The following is a 14587-nucleotide window of genomic DNA, read 5'->3' on the forward strand; positions in this document are numbered from 1 at the left end:
TGATGCTGGAGTAATAGTGATGAAGTGAAACTCTTTTTTTCCTTCTTCTAACTTTTGCCGAGAAGAAAGCCTCTGGCTGGTGCTGGCAGATCTTTCTAACCTCTGGAATACTTGGTAATTTTCTACCTTTCAGCAGAAAGCCAGGCTGTGGAACTCAGCCACCAGGCAGGCAACAAGTAATAGAACTGACTAATCTTGCTTTGTTCCCATTTTACTGGTTCAGTCATCTTCTGTGTAAGGTGAGTGAGGATGTCTTTAGCCACATAGCACTCTGATCCCAGGGACCAGGCATCCCTAAGAGGAATCAATGCAGACTCCCAAGCTCCATTCAGGGCCTCCTGCACCACAGCCTCCATTTTCAGACCCCCAAGTGGTCCTGAAGTCCATTAGTGTATTAAGATGAGGTGATCCAAGAAAATCTAGGGGAGGCCATCTCCGGTATCAAAGATCTTAAGTCAACAGGCTGGCGGAGACAGCTGCATTGACAGGGCTGAGAGCTTGCCGTGGGTGCACAGCTGCCTCTGCCTCTCAGGGACCATAGGATCATGAGCAAGCGCTCAGGCTCTGTGCCCCCATTTCCTGTGTTGGCTGAGGATAATAAAGGCATGGGATTTCACAAGGTTGTAGAGAATCGATGAGATAATAAACTTAGAGTTATCCATGGCATAGAATAAGAGCCTAAGACATATTAATTACTCATGGTATTAACTACTCATAGTAATAGCAGCAGCTGTTGTTGTATTCAATGCATAGTGGACTTCACAAGCTCATTTGTTGATAGTTGTTACTTTTTTGTGATATCGTAAGGGTCAAACCCAAGACTTCGCACATTCTAGGCAAATGCCTTCCCTTTGAGCTACAGCCCCAGTTATATATAAGAACTAAGGGGGAGCTGGAGAGATGGCTCAGTGGTTAAGATAATTGCCTGCTCTTCCAAAGGTCATGAATTCAATTCCCGGCAACCACATGGTGGCTCACAACCATCTGTAATGAGGTCTGCTGCCCTCTTCGGGTCTGCAGACATACACACAGACAGAATATTGTATACTGTATACATAATAAATAAATAAATATTTAAAAACAAAGAACTATGGGGATGGCTCAGCAGGTGGCACTTCCGCCAAACTTGAGCCCTCCAAGTTCAATCCCCAGAGCTCACATGGTGTAGGTAAGAACTGTCTCCCAAAGATTAGTGCTCCTGCTACTGATAGAGGAGCATCTTGATGGGGACTCCTTAGGCTCTGTGCATGCTTCCATCAAGATTCCTATGTGGTGGCTACAAGTGGTACTTTAAGGAAGCTAGGAACCTAGCAGAGAAGACAGAGGCTTCCTCTACCTCTCTGCCTCCAGCATTGGCTCAGAAACAATACATCAGGGGGCACCAAAAAAAGATGACTTCATTTTATCATCCACCAGCAGAGGACCTGCTCCCCTGAATGCACTGGGAGAAATCAGAACCCACCATCTTGTTCTGGAAAAATGAATCAGAACACAGACCTCCCCCTCGTATTCACAATCGCAGCTGCACTGGTTGATACAATGAAAGGGGGCTGGGCCAGAGTGATGGTCCAGCAGGTAAAGGCACTTGCCACCAAGCCTGATGGCCTGAGTTCAATCCCTGGAACCCACGTGTGGGAGAAAAACTGGCTCCTGTAGAGTGCCCTCTGACCACCACATGAGCCATGACATGTGCACACACTCACATGAACCATGGCAAGTGTACACGCATAAACATGCCCAACAATATGAGCACATAAAGCAATTTTAAAAATTTTTAAAGGCTAGAAGGACTATCAGATGTAGAAATCCAGATAGAAAACCTGCGACAGCAGAGATGGCCCAGCAGTTAAGAGCACTTGTTCCTCTTGCAGAGGTCCCAGGGACCTGTCCCAGCAACCACATGATGGTTCACTGCCATAGGTAACTCCATTTTTAGGGGATTCAACACTGTCTTCTGACCTCCATGGGCATCAAGCATGCACACAGTACTCATATACATATGTAGGCAAAACACACATAAAAATAAAATGAATAAACTTAACCCCTTGTACAGTGTGGGGACCTGGAACTGTCTCCAGGTGTTGAGAGAGTTACAAATCTCCGAAGGATAATTGGTGATTATCCTTCAAAGTTCCAGGCAGGCATGTTGATGCATGAATGTAATCTTACCACTTGGAGGTTGAGGCAGGAGGCTTGAGAGTTTGAGGGTACATAACAAGGTACATACACAGTTTATCTAAAGGATGTATCCCTCAGAGATGCCCTCTTGGATGAAAAAATGAGGCATCTAAGGCTGGGTTTTGAAACAGGGAAAATCTGGACACAATCGAAGCGTCCGCCAACAGAGGACTTCTAAAGAAATCACAGTACCTCCAAACAAGGCAATGCTATGTAGCTGCTCGAAGACTATAATCCCCTTATGATATGCTGACAGAGACTGATTTCTAACATATAGTAAGTACTGTAGCAAACAAGAGAAGGCAGTGATTAATATTTACTTATAAATACAGCTGTGTACTACATATGGATGTTGTGGTCGGTGATGGATTAAATAAGCAACCTTGGGCCTGTGAGATTATATCACCTAGTGGTAGCATAGCCACCTTCGTTTATGCAAGCTTGTTTTTGCAATGCTCACATAACAGAAAAACACTTTCATAGATTTCAGACACTCTCCGTGCCATTAATCAGTGCCTGAAATACTTCTGAAAGGCAGTGTAAGAAATTGGAAACAGGGAAACTGTCATTAGAACACAGGGAGGAAAGGAAGTCTCCTACTGCTGCCAGGAAAGAGAGAGAGAGAGAGAGAGAGAGAGAGAGAGAGAGAGAGAGAGTTCAGAGCTGAACCCAGGGTCATATGCAAGCTAAGCGAGTACTTTACCACTGAGCTAGGGCTCTGCCAAGTCTTTAGTAAATCTTTTAAATATTATTCTAGCTGTAGGCATCAAAGGTTGAAAACAAGCTTTGATATATGAATTGGTTAGCAGGTTTATAAAAAGGTGAATATTTTTTAGTCTGGCAGAGAGTCAGTTTAGAAGGGGCTGAGGAGGAAAGGTGGCTTCAGGTTTCTAACTTATCCCCACTCACCCTGAGTCCTAACTCTCCACAGCAACAGACAGAAGTGGTCCATGCAACCCAGACCCAAGAGGAAAAGCTGGCCGCTGCCCTCAGCATAGAGCTACATGACATTTCGTGCCAAGTGCAGAGACTCCAGGCTGAGATGGAATCTTTACGGGCTCTGGTGAGTGTGCCTAAAAAAGGCCTTGGTGGTTTTGATGTTTAACTCTTCAACTGTCAGTTTGAAGTCTGACGGTTCATAGTTTGCAAAAGGGCTTCCTTCTCACAGGATGTGGTTTTGGTGCCTGAAGAGTCTTCTGACCTCTGAGGCTCATCAGATCTTGCCTCATACCTAACTAGTAGCATGAGCACAGCAGGGACTGTAGAAATATCCCTTACCTGCCGCTGCTGGGAATGTTGGCCGCGAACGCTTGCAGCTGCCCCCTCCCAGCTGCCCTGCTTCTTCAGAGAATTGCTCGCAGCCAAACAGAAGATGCCTGATCCAAGAAGTCAGGCCATGCCCCTGCCCCCAGACAGCGCCAGACTGATGGTTTTGAAAGCCCAGCTTACTAGCTTCAAAGTGGAAACAGCTGTGCAGAACTCGCCATAGGATCAGGCAGTAACCAGTTTTCAGAGAGGTCACTCCCTTGCTTAGCATCTTCCCTGCCCTGTCTCCTTTGCCTCCATCATTCCCCCTTTCCCTGGAAGTAGCCCTGGAATAGTTTATAAGCTCCAGGATCCGTGCCTCGACCTCAAACACCTAGTAAGCTCAGACTCACTGTGGTTTGCAAGCAGGTGCCTTGTAACTACTAATTATTAGTAATTAAAATAATTACAGTCATCCCTCTGTATCCATGGTTTCACCATCTGTGGATTCAATCAACCTTGGGCTGAAACCATCCAGGAAAAACTTTGTACCAGTTTTGCATTTGTGCGCCCTTTATTTCTTATCAATGTCCCCGAAGCAACAGCCTGGCCATCTATGTAACTGCACATTGTATAACATTTAAGTCATCTAGTGATGCTTCTCTGAGATTTAAGGAAACATGCAGGAGGATTGTGTGGGTTATATGCACATATGATATCATTTTCTGTGAGAGTTATAGTCATATAGTTTGCATCTGTAGATTTAGGTATCCACAGGCATCCTGGACCCAACACGACACAGCTCCTAAGATGACTGAGTTAAGCTCCACCTTCTGGCCTGGGTGGGACTGAAGCACTACTAGGACATCATGTTGTCTCTTTCTCTGTTCTAACTCCAAAACATTGTTGTAGTGTGTGTGTGTGTGTGTGTGTGTATGAGTGTGTGAGTGTGTGTGTGTGTATGAGTGTGTGTGTGTATGAGTGTGTGTGTGTGTGTGTGTGTGTGTGTGTTAGCATGCTTTTATATCTAGATCACTCACAAGGACTCACTGTGTTCCAGGAGCTATAGCAAGAGCTTTGGGGACATAAGACTAATTAGACAGGGCCTCTGCCCCCAGGGAATCACTGACTGCTGTAGAGGAATTGATGTCACCTGAAGAATCACAAGGCTCAGCATGTGAAGGAGTGGGGACACCAGGCCCACTGTGGGAGTCAGAATATTTACTTTTCCATGGGTACAGTGAAGGGCACAGCTGGGCAGGGTCTAGAAGAACCCCACCCACCACAAAGTCTACATCTGCCTCCACTCTTCTCTGAGACGTAGCAGTCCTGTGAAATCAGGGAGTGTTTCTTAGATCGTGGTCTTGAACCCCAGGCTCCTCTCTTCACTGGTCACATGGGCCTCTAAACTTCTATTTTCTCATTTGTCTAGTAAGGGTCTAATTTAGTTGTCCTATCTACCTGCTGTCTCAGTGGCTTAAAACAGCAGAATCATATGCTCTGTCGTCCTGTGATTCAGGCAGAGGTCAGCAGAGACAGCTCTTCCCTATCCCTCACGATATCTGCTGGGGTTGGGACACCCACAAGTGACTTCTTCAGCTCACACAGTAGATGCCTCAATTGTGGCTCTGTGTCCTGCTTCAAAACCTCTCCGCATGGCTATCTTTGCGGTATTGTGGTGGTGTTATTAGTCAGTCAGACTTCTGATGTAGACCCTGCTTCCCTTAAAGAGTGAGCACACATCTATCAGCCCCCTTGACCTCTTAGCTTTAGAGTTCCTGAACATCTGGAATATCTTACTCTATTGTTCAAAGCGATCACAAGAGCAGCAAGATCCAGCGAGCCCCGACTCTTAGCAAGGTCACATTGGGTAGGACCATGTAGGGTGATGCTAATTGTTGCAGCTGCCTTTGGAAATGTGATCTCTCTGGAGATCAGAATAGAACTGACCTCAGAAAGTCACCGGGATGACTAGTTAGATAATGTACGGCAAGCCTTTTATACCGTGCCTAACACAGGCAAGCAATCAACAAACGGCCTTCTTTTATAATTTATCGAGCAAAACTAATAACCACTGGCTCAGGAACCCCAAGTAGACATCAGCAGCCACCCAGTCACCTCACTTCAACCCCATGCTCCTAACTGTTGTGACAAATGGAAAAAGATCTCAGATGCCAACCAGAAGACTTCAGAGTACTGGCATTTCACCTCTGCTCAAGACTCAAGATGGGGCTAGCTCTGTCCCCTGTGGGTTCTAATGGACAAGCATTCCCATTACTGTGCCTTGCAGCCAAGATGAGGAGTGCAGACTGAGGAAGATGCGGGGGGAGGGGGGGTTCATCCAGCTAGCCTGAGTCAGAACAACCTGTGCATACACAGTGCCCATCGCTCCTGTAAGCCAGGCAGCTTGGCTGGCCAGACTTTCAGCTCCCTTTGCACTAGGGTACTGTTTGTATTGGAAGCCAGGCACTATTAAGGCCAACTAAACTCTGTATTTAGTGGAATTCAAGCCCAGAGTTTGTCCCCAAAAGTTATTATCTTGCTTTCTGAGGGAGTTTGCAATTCAAGAAAATCCCTTCCAGTCTTCAGAGACCTGGAGGAACCAAGAGCCTCAGTGGTCTCAGAGTGTGACTGGTGTTGTCTATGTCCCTAGGACTACAGAAGCTGCAACAGGAGACTGGTCAAGTCGTAGCCACTCAAGGTCAAACACCTCTGAAGAAGCAAGCATCTCCTTCTAGAAATGTCAGGAGCTTTTCCCTGCATAGCGGCACACACCTCTAAACCCAGTTCTTGGGAGGCAGAAGCAGATAGATCTCTGTGACTCTGAGGTCAGCCTGGTCTACACAGTGAGTTCCAGGATAGTCAAGGCTACATAGTGAGAGCCTGTGTGGGGTAGGGGGTGGGGTAAAGAACGAATGTATGAAGCTTAGGTGAAGATGCTAAACATGGATTCTAAGGGTGGGAGAGAGGGGCCACAGGACCGCTGATAAGGGGTCTCACGAGTGTACCCCTGGGACAATATCCTAAGTCATCAAGGAATACCCTCAAGCCTCATGGGGAGCTCACTTGGAGCATGGGGCAGAAACTATAGACAAACAGCCCAAGCATGTTCCTGGGAAGTGTTTCTCTAAATCACAGGGGTTACAGATCCAATGTCAACAACAACTTGCAAAGAGGATACAGGTTGCTGGGGGGTGGTGGCACACGCCTTTAACCACAGCACTTGGTAGGCAGAGACAGGTGGATCTCTGTGAGTTCAAGGCCAGCCTGGTCTACAAGAACTAGTTCCAGGACAGGCTCCAAAGCTACAGAGAAACCCTGTCTTAAAAAAAAAAAAAAAACAAGGATAGGTTTAAAAGTATGTTCAAAACAAAACTCTAATTCCTATATAAAACAAAAGAGAGAAAACCCAAGGAGGTAGGAACAATGATTCTCAAAATCTAAACCATTCCTGCATGCTTGTCACTATGAAGAGGTCTCAGACCCCACCAGTCAAAGAGCAACTGAGGCCAGAGGCTGGTCTACTCTTAATTACAGTGATCTCACTCTGCTTCCAAAAAGGCTCTGGGGCCGGCATTTGACTCAAGGTTCACACGGCCTAAGGAGTGAAGAAGATCTAGGGGCCGGGGAAATAGTTTCTTCAGTCAAGGGTTTGCCCTGAATTCCATCTCCAGAACTTGCATATTTAAAGCGAGGGAGAGAAAGAGAGAGAGAGGGAGAGACTGACAGAGAGAGAGAGAGAGAGAGAGAGAGAGAGAGAGAGAGAGAGAGAGAGAGGCAAAGAAGGAGGGCGGGAGGGAGGGAAGGAGGGAGGGAGAGAGGGAGGGAGGGAGGGAGGGAGGAAGGAAGGAAGGAAGGAAGGAAGGAAGGGAGGGAGGGAAGAAAGCTGGACTTGATGGCATGCCACGAAATCCTAGCACTGGAAAGCACAGGTCCTGCCTACTTGTTGAGCTCCAGGCCAGAGAGACCCTGCCTCTAAAAGAAATCTGAACAATGCCTGAGGAACAATGTCTGAAGTTGTCCTCTGATTTCCACACACACATACACATGTGTACACCCACACAGACAAGTGTAATCACACACACATAAACACACTTTAGCTAGTATGATGAGCTTTGCTTAATAGCACCACAAACCAGAATCTTCCACTTCAGCTACAGTAGTCAGAAGTCTATTTTCTAAAACATTCCCTCAAGGGGTATAGAAAAGTTCATTCATCAAGATTTGATTGAATCCAACTTAGAAAAAAAATATTTGTTTTTATGTGTTACATAGCCAGTCATGGTAGCACATGCTCTTAATCCTAGCACTTAGGAGGCAAAGGCAGGCAGATCCCCACACATTCAAGGTCAGCCTGGTCTATATAGTGAGTTCCAGCACAGCCAAAGCTCTATGAGGAGACCCTGTCTTTAAAAGGGAGGCAGGTACTGAGCTGCAGAAATGGCTCAGCAGTTAAGAGCGCTGCTGCTTTGGCAGCACACTCAAGTTCAGTTACTGAAACTCATGTCAGGTGACCTGTCACTCCATCTCCAGGGGTCATATGGTCTCCACAGGCACCTACGCTCATATGTGCATACCCCCATGCAGACACACATGAATTCATAAATTAAAAAATAATAAAATTTTGGCTGAAGAGATGGCTTAGTGGTTAAGAGGACTTACTTCTCTTGCAGAGGACCCAGGGTCTGTTCCCAGCACCCACAGAGAAGCTCACAACTCTCTGTAACTCAGTTCCAAGGGACCCAGTGCCTCTTCTGTCCTCTGTGGGCTCCTACACACATGTGATGGATACACTTAGGCATGCACATACACATAAAATAAAAAATACAGAAATAAAATCTTTTCAAAGCCAGGTACTAACTATTACACATAGGCACACTTACATTTAGCTCTTTGACTGGCTAGCTTTCAGGACACAATACACAGGAAGATGAGAAGAAAGAGGTTTGCAGCCTATCTCAGTGGCTCTCAACCTTCCTAACACTGTACCCCATTGATGCAGTTCTTTACAGCAATCTACAACTATAAGATTACTTTCGTTGCTACTTCATAACTGTAATTTTGCTACTGTTATGAGTCATAATGTAAATGTCTTATTGCAGGATATCTGTTATGCAACCCCCAAGGGGTCTCACCCCCTTGGTTGAGAACCACTGGTAACTGAAGGGAAAGGACAGTAGAACAATAAACGTAACTATGTGGCAGGTGCCTTCTCCCAGGCAACAGTGTATCTGGGCCTGCACAGGCCCTTTCCTAGCACTGAAGGTTTCCCTCTAAGCCTCGCTATCTTGTAGGACAGGCATCTCCCTGAGGTGAATTCAAAGGCATGAATGTGTTTGGGGAGTCATGGAAACTTGGGGAGCTCCTAACCAACTTGTTTGTAGTAAGAACTGAGGACCAGCAAGGAAGGCTTGCTAGAGAAGAGACTTGAACTTGGGGATGAACAGGAATAAAGCAAGTAAGAATGCCCCAGGCCTAAAAGCCAATATGAGTCTGTGCATAGTGGCATACACCTTTAATTCCTGCACTGGGCTGGTGGATGGATCTCCTCCGTGAGTTTGAGGCTAGCCTGGCCTACATAGTAAGTTCTAGGACAGCCAGATTTATACAGTGAGACCCTGTTTCAAAAAGGAAGGAAGGAAGGAAAGGAGGAAAGAAGGAAAGAAAAGAAGGGAAAAAAGAAGAGAAAAATATGATCCTAATAAACATCCGTGACCAGAAATGTTGACACTAGTGAAGAGTGGGAGGTAAATGGGAAGACACAGACCCAACCATGGGAACCATACTAGGGTCCTTAGGAGCCACTGTTGTGAGGTTTAAGTGGAGGAGATAGAAGCCTAGATGTATACTTTAGCCAAGGCACCTTAGGAGCTGGGTGGGAAATTTAGGAAGGGTAGAAACTAAAAGCAGGTGACTATTGTCTGAGGTTTCTGTCCTGCCCAGTTCCCACAGTCGTTAAGTTTCAAAGAAATCACACAGAGGTCTACATTAATCATAAACTGATTGGCCCATTAGCTCAGGCTTCTTATTAACTCTTATAACTTATATTAGCCCATTATTCTTATCTGTGTTAGCCACATGGCTTGGTACCTTTTCTAGTGGTGTAGTCACATCTTGCTTTTTCAGTGTCTGGACAGAACTGCAGAGGGAGCTTCCCTCTTCCCAGAATTCTCCTGTTCTCATTGACCCACCTCTACTTCCTGTCTGGTTGTCCCACCTATACTTCCTGCCTGGCTACTGGCCAATTAGTTTATTTAAAACATGATTGACAGAATATAGACAATTGTCCCGCACCAGGTGATGAGTGAAGAGGCCTCTGAACTGACCTTGGGTGATAAATGCCCAATCCTAGGCCATGGTGTTGGGAGAAGAAAGGTGACCATGAATGTAAAAACCTCGCAGGAGGTCCAAGAGGCAGGACTCTGATGAAAGGGACATCCAGGACACATCTCCCCCCAGTTTTTCCAGCTGATACACTAAAGAGGAGAGGCCAGTGGTTCTAAAGGAAGCCAGTGGCTCTGTTTTGGGGGTCTTTACATATTTCTAATAAGAAGTTCAAGAGCAGGCCCACAGCTGAGGAAGTCAGCTGTGCTGAAGGTTCCAGTGTAGGTGTCATGATCCAAAAGAACTGCTGGCATCCTGAGTGAGGAGGTCATCAGTTCGTCAGACCCGGGATCCCTGCTCAAGGATCTCTATCTCCTGATGGGGCAGTGGGGATCCACCAAGGAGCAGAGGGACAGGGCCTAGCAAAGATGCATTACTAAACACCACAGAAAAGTGCTGAGAGGTAAGGGTCAGACACATCTGTTTCAGCTCCCTCCTGCCTGTCACAAAAAGTCAATGAAGCCGAGCTTCAGTTTCTTATTCTTCCCTAGAGCCAGTAAGACTGATCTCTCTTCCTCTCCAGAGTTGACAGCATCCTTGCCCCCAGAGACAGTGAGCTGAGCAAGTCCGTCACATGTTCCCTGGCTGGAGGGCCCAGCCCAATAACCCCTATTCACTCTTTTGTAGAAACGAGGCCTGGAAAACACGTTGTATGATGCTAAGCATTGGCATGACATGGAACTGCAGAATCTGGGTGCTGTGGTGGGCAGGCTGGAGGCAGAGTTGGCAGAGATCCGCTCAGAGACGGAGCAGCAGCAGCAGGAACGGGCGTACCTGCTGGCGTGCAAGAGCCAGCTGCAGGAGGATGTGGCATCCTACAATGCCCTGCTGGACAGAGAGGAGAGCAGGTATGCCTCAGTTCTGCCTTAGCAGCAGGAAGAATGCACATGGAGGATGGGGTGGGACCGGGTGGGTTCAGAGCTGGATTAAAGTGCACAAAGTCCTGGGTTCAATCCCCAGCACTGCATGACCCCACATCTTACATTTCATTCAAGACTAGAAGGAGGGAAGTGACCAAAAGCCTTTCCCTTGAGTGACTCAATTTAAAAAAAAAATTGAGATTTTGATTTATATTTGTTTTATGTGTATGGGTGTCCAGCCTGCAAGCAAGTCTATGTAACACCTCTGTGCAGTGCCCATGGAGATCAGAAAAAGGGACTGGAGTCAAACAGTTGTGAACCTCCACATAGATGTTGGGGATTGAACCCAGGACCTCTAGAAGAGCAGCCAGAGCTCTCCACTCCCAAGTTGTCTCTCTAGCCCAAGTCTCAAACATTTTGAGGAGGCTTCTTGTTGACTTTCTTTTATCCGACTGGCCATGCATGCCTGTAGTAATAGGAGGGTTGGGTGCCATTCTGTTGTATTAGGAGCGGCGGGGCTGCATCCCCAGACACCCTAGCCTCCTGGCTAGCTTATGCCCGAAATAATTACACAGACACTGTATTCTTTTAATCACTGCTTGGCCCATTTCTATCTAGCCTCTTCTAGGCTAACTCTCACACCTGGACTAGCCCATTTCTAATATTCTATGTAGAACAGCTAGGTGCGCTTACCGGGAAGATTCTAGCCTACGTCCATCCTGGGTTGGAGCTTCATCGCTTGTGTCTGCCCAGGAGCCGGGAGCATGACATCTCTGCTCCAGAGAGCAGAGCTGTCAAGTCTGAGCTCACTTCCTCTTTCTCCCAGCATTCTGTTCTGCTTACTCCACCCACCTATGTTCTAACCTATGAGGGCCAGCCAAGCAGTTTATTTTTTTAACCAATGACCTTCCTCCATCACATGCCTACAGGGGATGCTGAGAAAATGCTTTTTAACTTAGGCTCTATAGAGAGGGCAAGCAAGGTGTTGAAAATGCAACAAGAGTCATTGAGGTCCAGCCCCCTCCAAGACCCTCTTCAGGGTACAGATTGGATGCTACAGGAAGCAAAATGAACTTTTTTCTTAGGGTAACTGAAGGCTAATGCCCTCTCTCTCTCTCTCTCTCTCTCTCTCTCTCTCTCTCTCATTATGTGCTTTTCCAAATCAGTCTCTTTATTGTTCTGCTTCTATTCTAATTCTCCTGTCCTTCTAATTTCTCCTTCTTCTCCTCTAGCCTCCAAACTTTCTTGATTCTAGGGGGATTGGAATAATAATAAAAAATCACAAGAATTACCTCTCATTGGTCAAAAGCACATTCCTAGGGTAAACAAATAAGGAGTTGAGCCATTTACTATGACAACACAGGGGTTTCAAGGTTTCAGGAGTAAGACTGTGACCAGATTGAGTGGGGGGTAGAGGCACAGTGCTCTGACATACTTCGAGACAGAGGTCCATTATCACTAGGCTTGGCAAGCGAAGAACTGGCATGCTTCTCTTAGGGTGCTTAGGGTAAGACACCTGTGACTCTGACCTTGTGCACAGTTATTTATAAAGCTTTAAACTTATGATCTATTTACAGAAAACCTTTAGTCTAGTTTGAATTTGCACTGAGGTGAAAGCGAGCTAATTGTGGGCAGTTAGTCTGAGCAAGAGGAACAAAGCAGGCTTTTAAGTGTCCACAGTCCTGGTGGGACAAATAGATCTAGTTCTGAAGCATGTCCTAGCATATATTCTATTTATCAAAATTATATAACTAAATGAAAAGTCATCTTCCTGACCACCCACAGATATATGCGACCATAAGACTGAGATGTGAACATGTAATTACGGATACACATTACATGAGACTACACACTACAGTGAGGGTATTGGGGAGACACCATGTTGCCTTAACAAAAGTAAGCCACAGTTTTCAGAATTGGCCCTGCAAGCCTTGCGTGGACAGGATTAATCTCCATCAGAGAGTCACTTCTCTGGTGGGATGACATCTGAATTATCAATTGCCATATGCTATATATTTCAACGGCCTCCAACAGGAATGACAATGGAGTTGGACAGTCATGTCTGCCAAAATTATGCACACATATGCATATGAACTTGTGAACATATATGCAGGTCTTCTCTAATCAATAGACACATTGATCAATCTGCACATCAGAGACTTATCATTAGCCTCAGAGCTTAGCATCGTTGTAGATCTTTCCAGAAATCCAAATATTTATTTTTCTTCATTTTCTCTATCTTCATACCTCCCTCCAAGGTCTCCTCTATGGCTCATTGAATTAAAAACTGGGTAGTAAGGGCTGGAGAGAGGTCTCAGCAGTTAAGACCACTGGATGCTCTTCTAGAGGAGACTTGGGTTCAATTCCCAGCATCCACAAGGTGGCTCACAACATCTGTAACTCCAGGCCCAGGAGATCTGGCACTCTCTTCTGGCCTTCACGGGCACCAGGCATGCATATGGTGTACAGACATATATGTGCACATAAACTACCCATGCACACTAGATAGACAGACAGATAGATAGATAGATAGATAGATAGATAGATAGATAGAGATAGATAGATAGATTTTTTAAGAAGAAAAGGACAGAAACTCTATAAGACAACTTAGGGGAGCTGGTGAGGTGGGTCAGCAGGTAAAGGCACTCATTACACAACCCTAAAGCTCTGAGTTCAAACCCCAGAATGTACATGAAGATAGGAGAGAACTGACTCCATGAAAAAGTATTCTGATATTTGTACATGTGCTGTGGCATGTGTGTGTGTGCATTCACAAATACTAATAAAAAAAAAATAAAGTACAAAAGCCAGCTTACGGGTCACATAGTCCATCTCAAGAGAGAATGAAGAAAGCCCAAGTGGGAGGGATTTGTCCGTGGTCACATATGGAGGTTGAAGCAACTCTGTGTTCTGAACCCAGGCTTCTAGGCCCTCTCTCAGAGAGGATAGCATCCTGTTTCATGGAAGAATAACCAAAGAGACACCTGCAACCCTTTCAGGCCCTCCTTTCGAATGGAAAACATCATCTCTCTCCCCCAATTGTCTTTTTGTCCAATTGCTTTCTGTGGGATGTGAAAGCCAGATGTTCCTAACAAAACCAAATCTTTCAGATTCCTATGCACATCTGAGTAAATATGCAAAGCCATTTTAAATAAACACGGGAGAGTGAAGGAGGTGGAATGTAGTTCAGGAGCATAAATACCGTTGAGTGGCTGTTAGGCAGAAGTCGAGCCCTAACCCTTGGCTGCCTCCATTCCTTCCTGTGCCCACCGGAATGCCACATGTCCCAGTTACTGACAGGACACGTGTCCCAGAGTTCCAAAAGTCATTTGCCCAAAATCCATCAAACTACAAAGCAGGGATTCGAACCTTGGCACCGTCTTACTCCAAAAGTCAAATTCTTTCTCATGACACGGCTTTTTTTCCCACAATCCTGCCATGGCGTCTTTACCAGTGTTCTGTCTCTCTTGCTTCTGATTCACCTGTGTTTCTTTTCAGCTGATGGGAAAAATGAAAACAACTTCCTCCTTCTGCCAAGAGAGCTACCGTCTTCAGCAGCCCACCAGCAACAACACTTGAGGAACTTCTTTCGCGACTGGATTCCCTGTTTGACTCAGATGAAGAAAATGCTTCCTAGGAGTAGAGAGGGTCCTTCTGCTCTCATTTAAGTAGTCTCTAGCTTGAACAACCTAGGCCTCTCCAAATAAATGCTTTGCGTGCAGCTCCCAGTCTACCCTTTCATGTTTAACTTGTTGGTACAGAGACAACATAGTCCTGTCTGCATATCTCAGGGGCTCTTTAGGGATTTTCATTGGTAGTGTGTGTGTGTGTGTGTGGTGGTGGTGGTGGTGGTTCACCGGATGGAACCCAGGGCCTCATGCATGCTAATTATGCACTCTGTCACTACACTACTCTACCAT

General features: G+C 46.0%; 1 protein-coding gene across 1 annotated transcript in view; it reads left to right on the forward strand.

The window, feature by feature from the left end:
- Nucleotides 1-14366, forward strand: part of Bfsp2 (beaded filament structural protein 2) — a 58971-nt gene extending 44605 nt beyond the window's left edge. The window contains exons 5-7 of the mRNA XM_041677608.1: nucleotides 3110-3241; nucleotides 10435-10655; nucleotides 14166-14366. Of these exons, the coding sequence (XP_041533542.1) occupies nucleotides 3110-3241; nucleotides 10435-10655; nucleotides 14166-14169 (357 nt within the window). The 3' untranslated portion in view covers nucleotides 14170-14366. The remainder of the gene's footprint in view (nucleotides 1-3109; nucleotides 3242-10434; nucleotides 10656-14165) is intronic.
- Nucleotides 14367-14587: the final 221 nt, after the last annotated feature.

The sequence above is a fragment of the Microtus oregoni genome, unplaced genomic scaffold (genome assembly GCF_018167655.1).
Source record: "Microtus oregoni isolate MIOR12 unplaced genomic scaffold, Mior012 000028F_ref0000031, whole genome shotgun sequence".
Classification (NCBI taxonomy): domain Eukaryota; kingdom Metazoa; phylum Chordata; class Mammalia; order Rodentia; family Cricetidae; genus Microtus; species Microtus oregoni.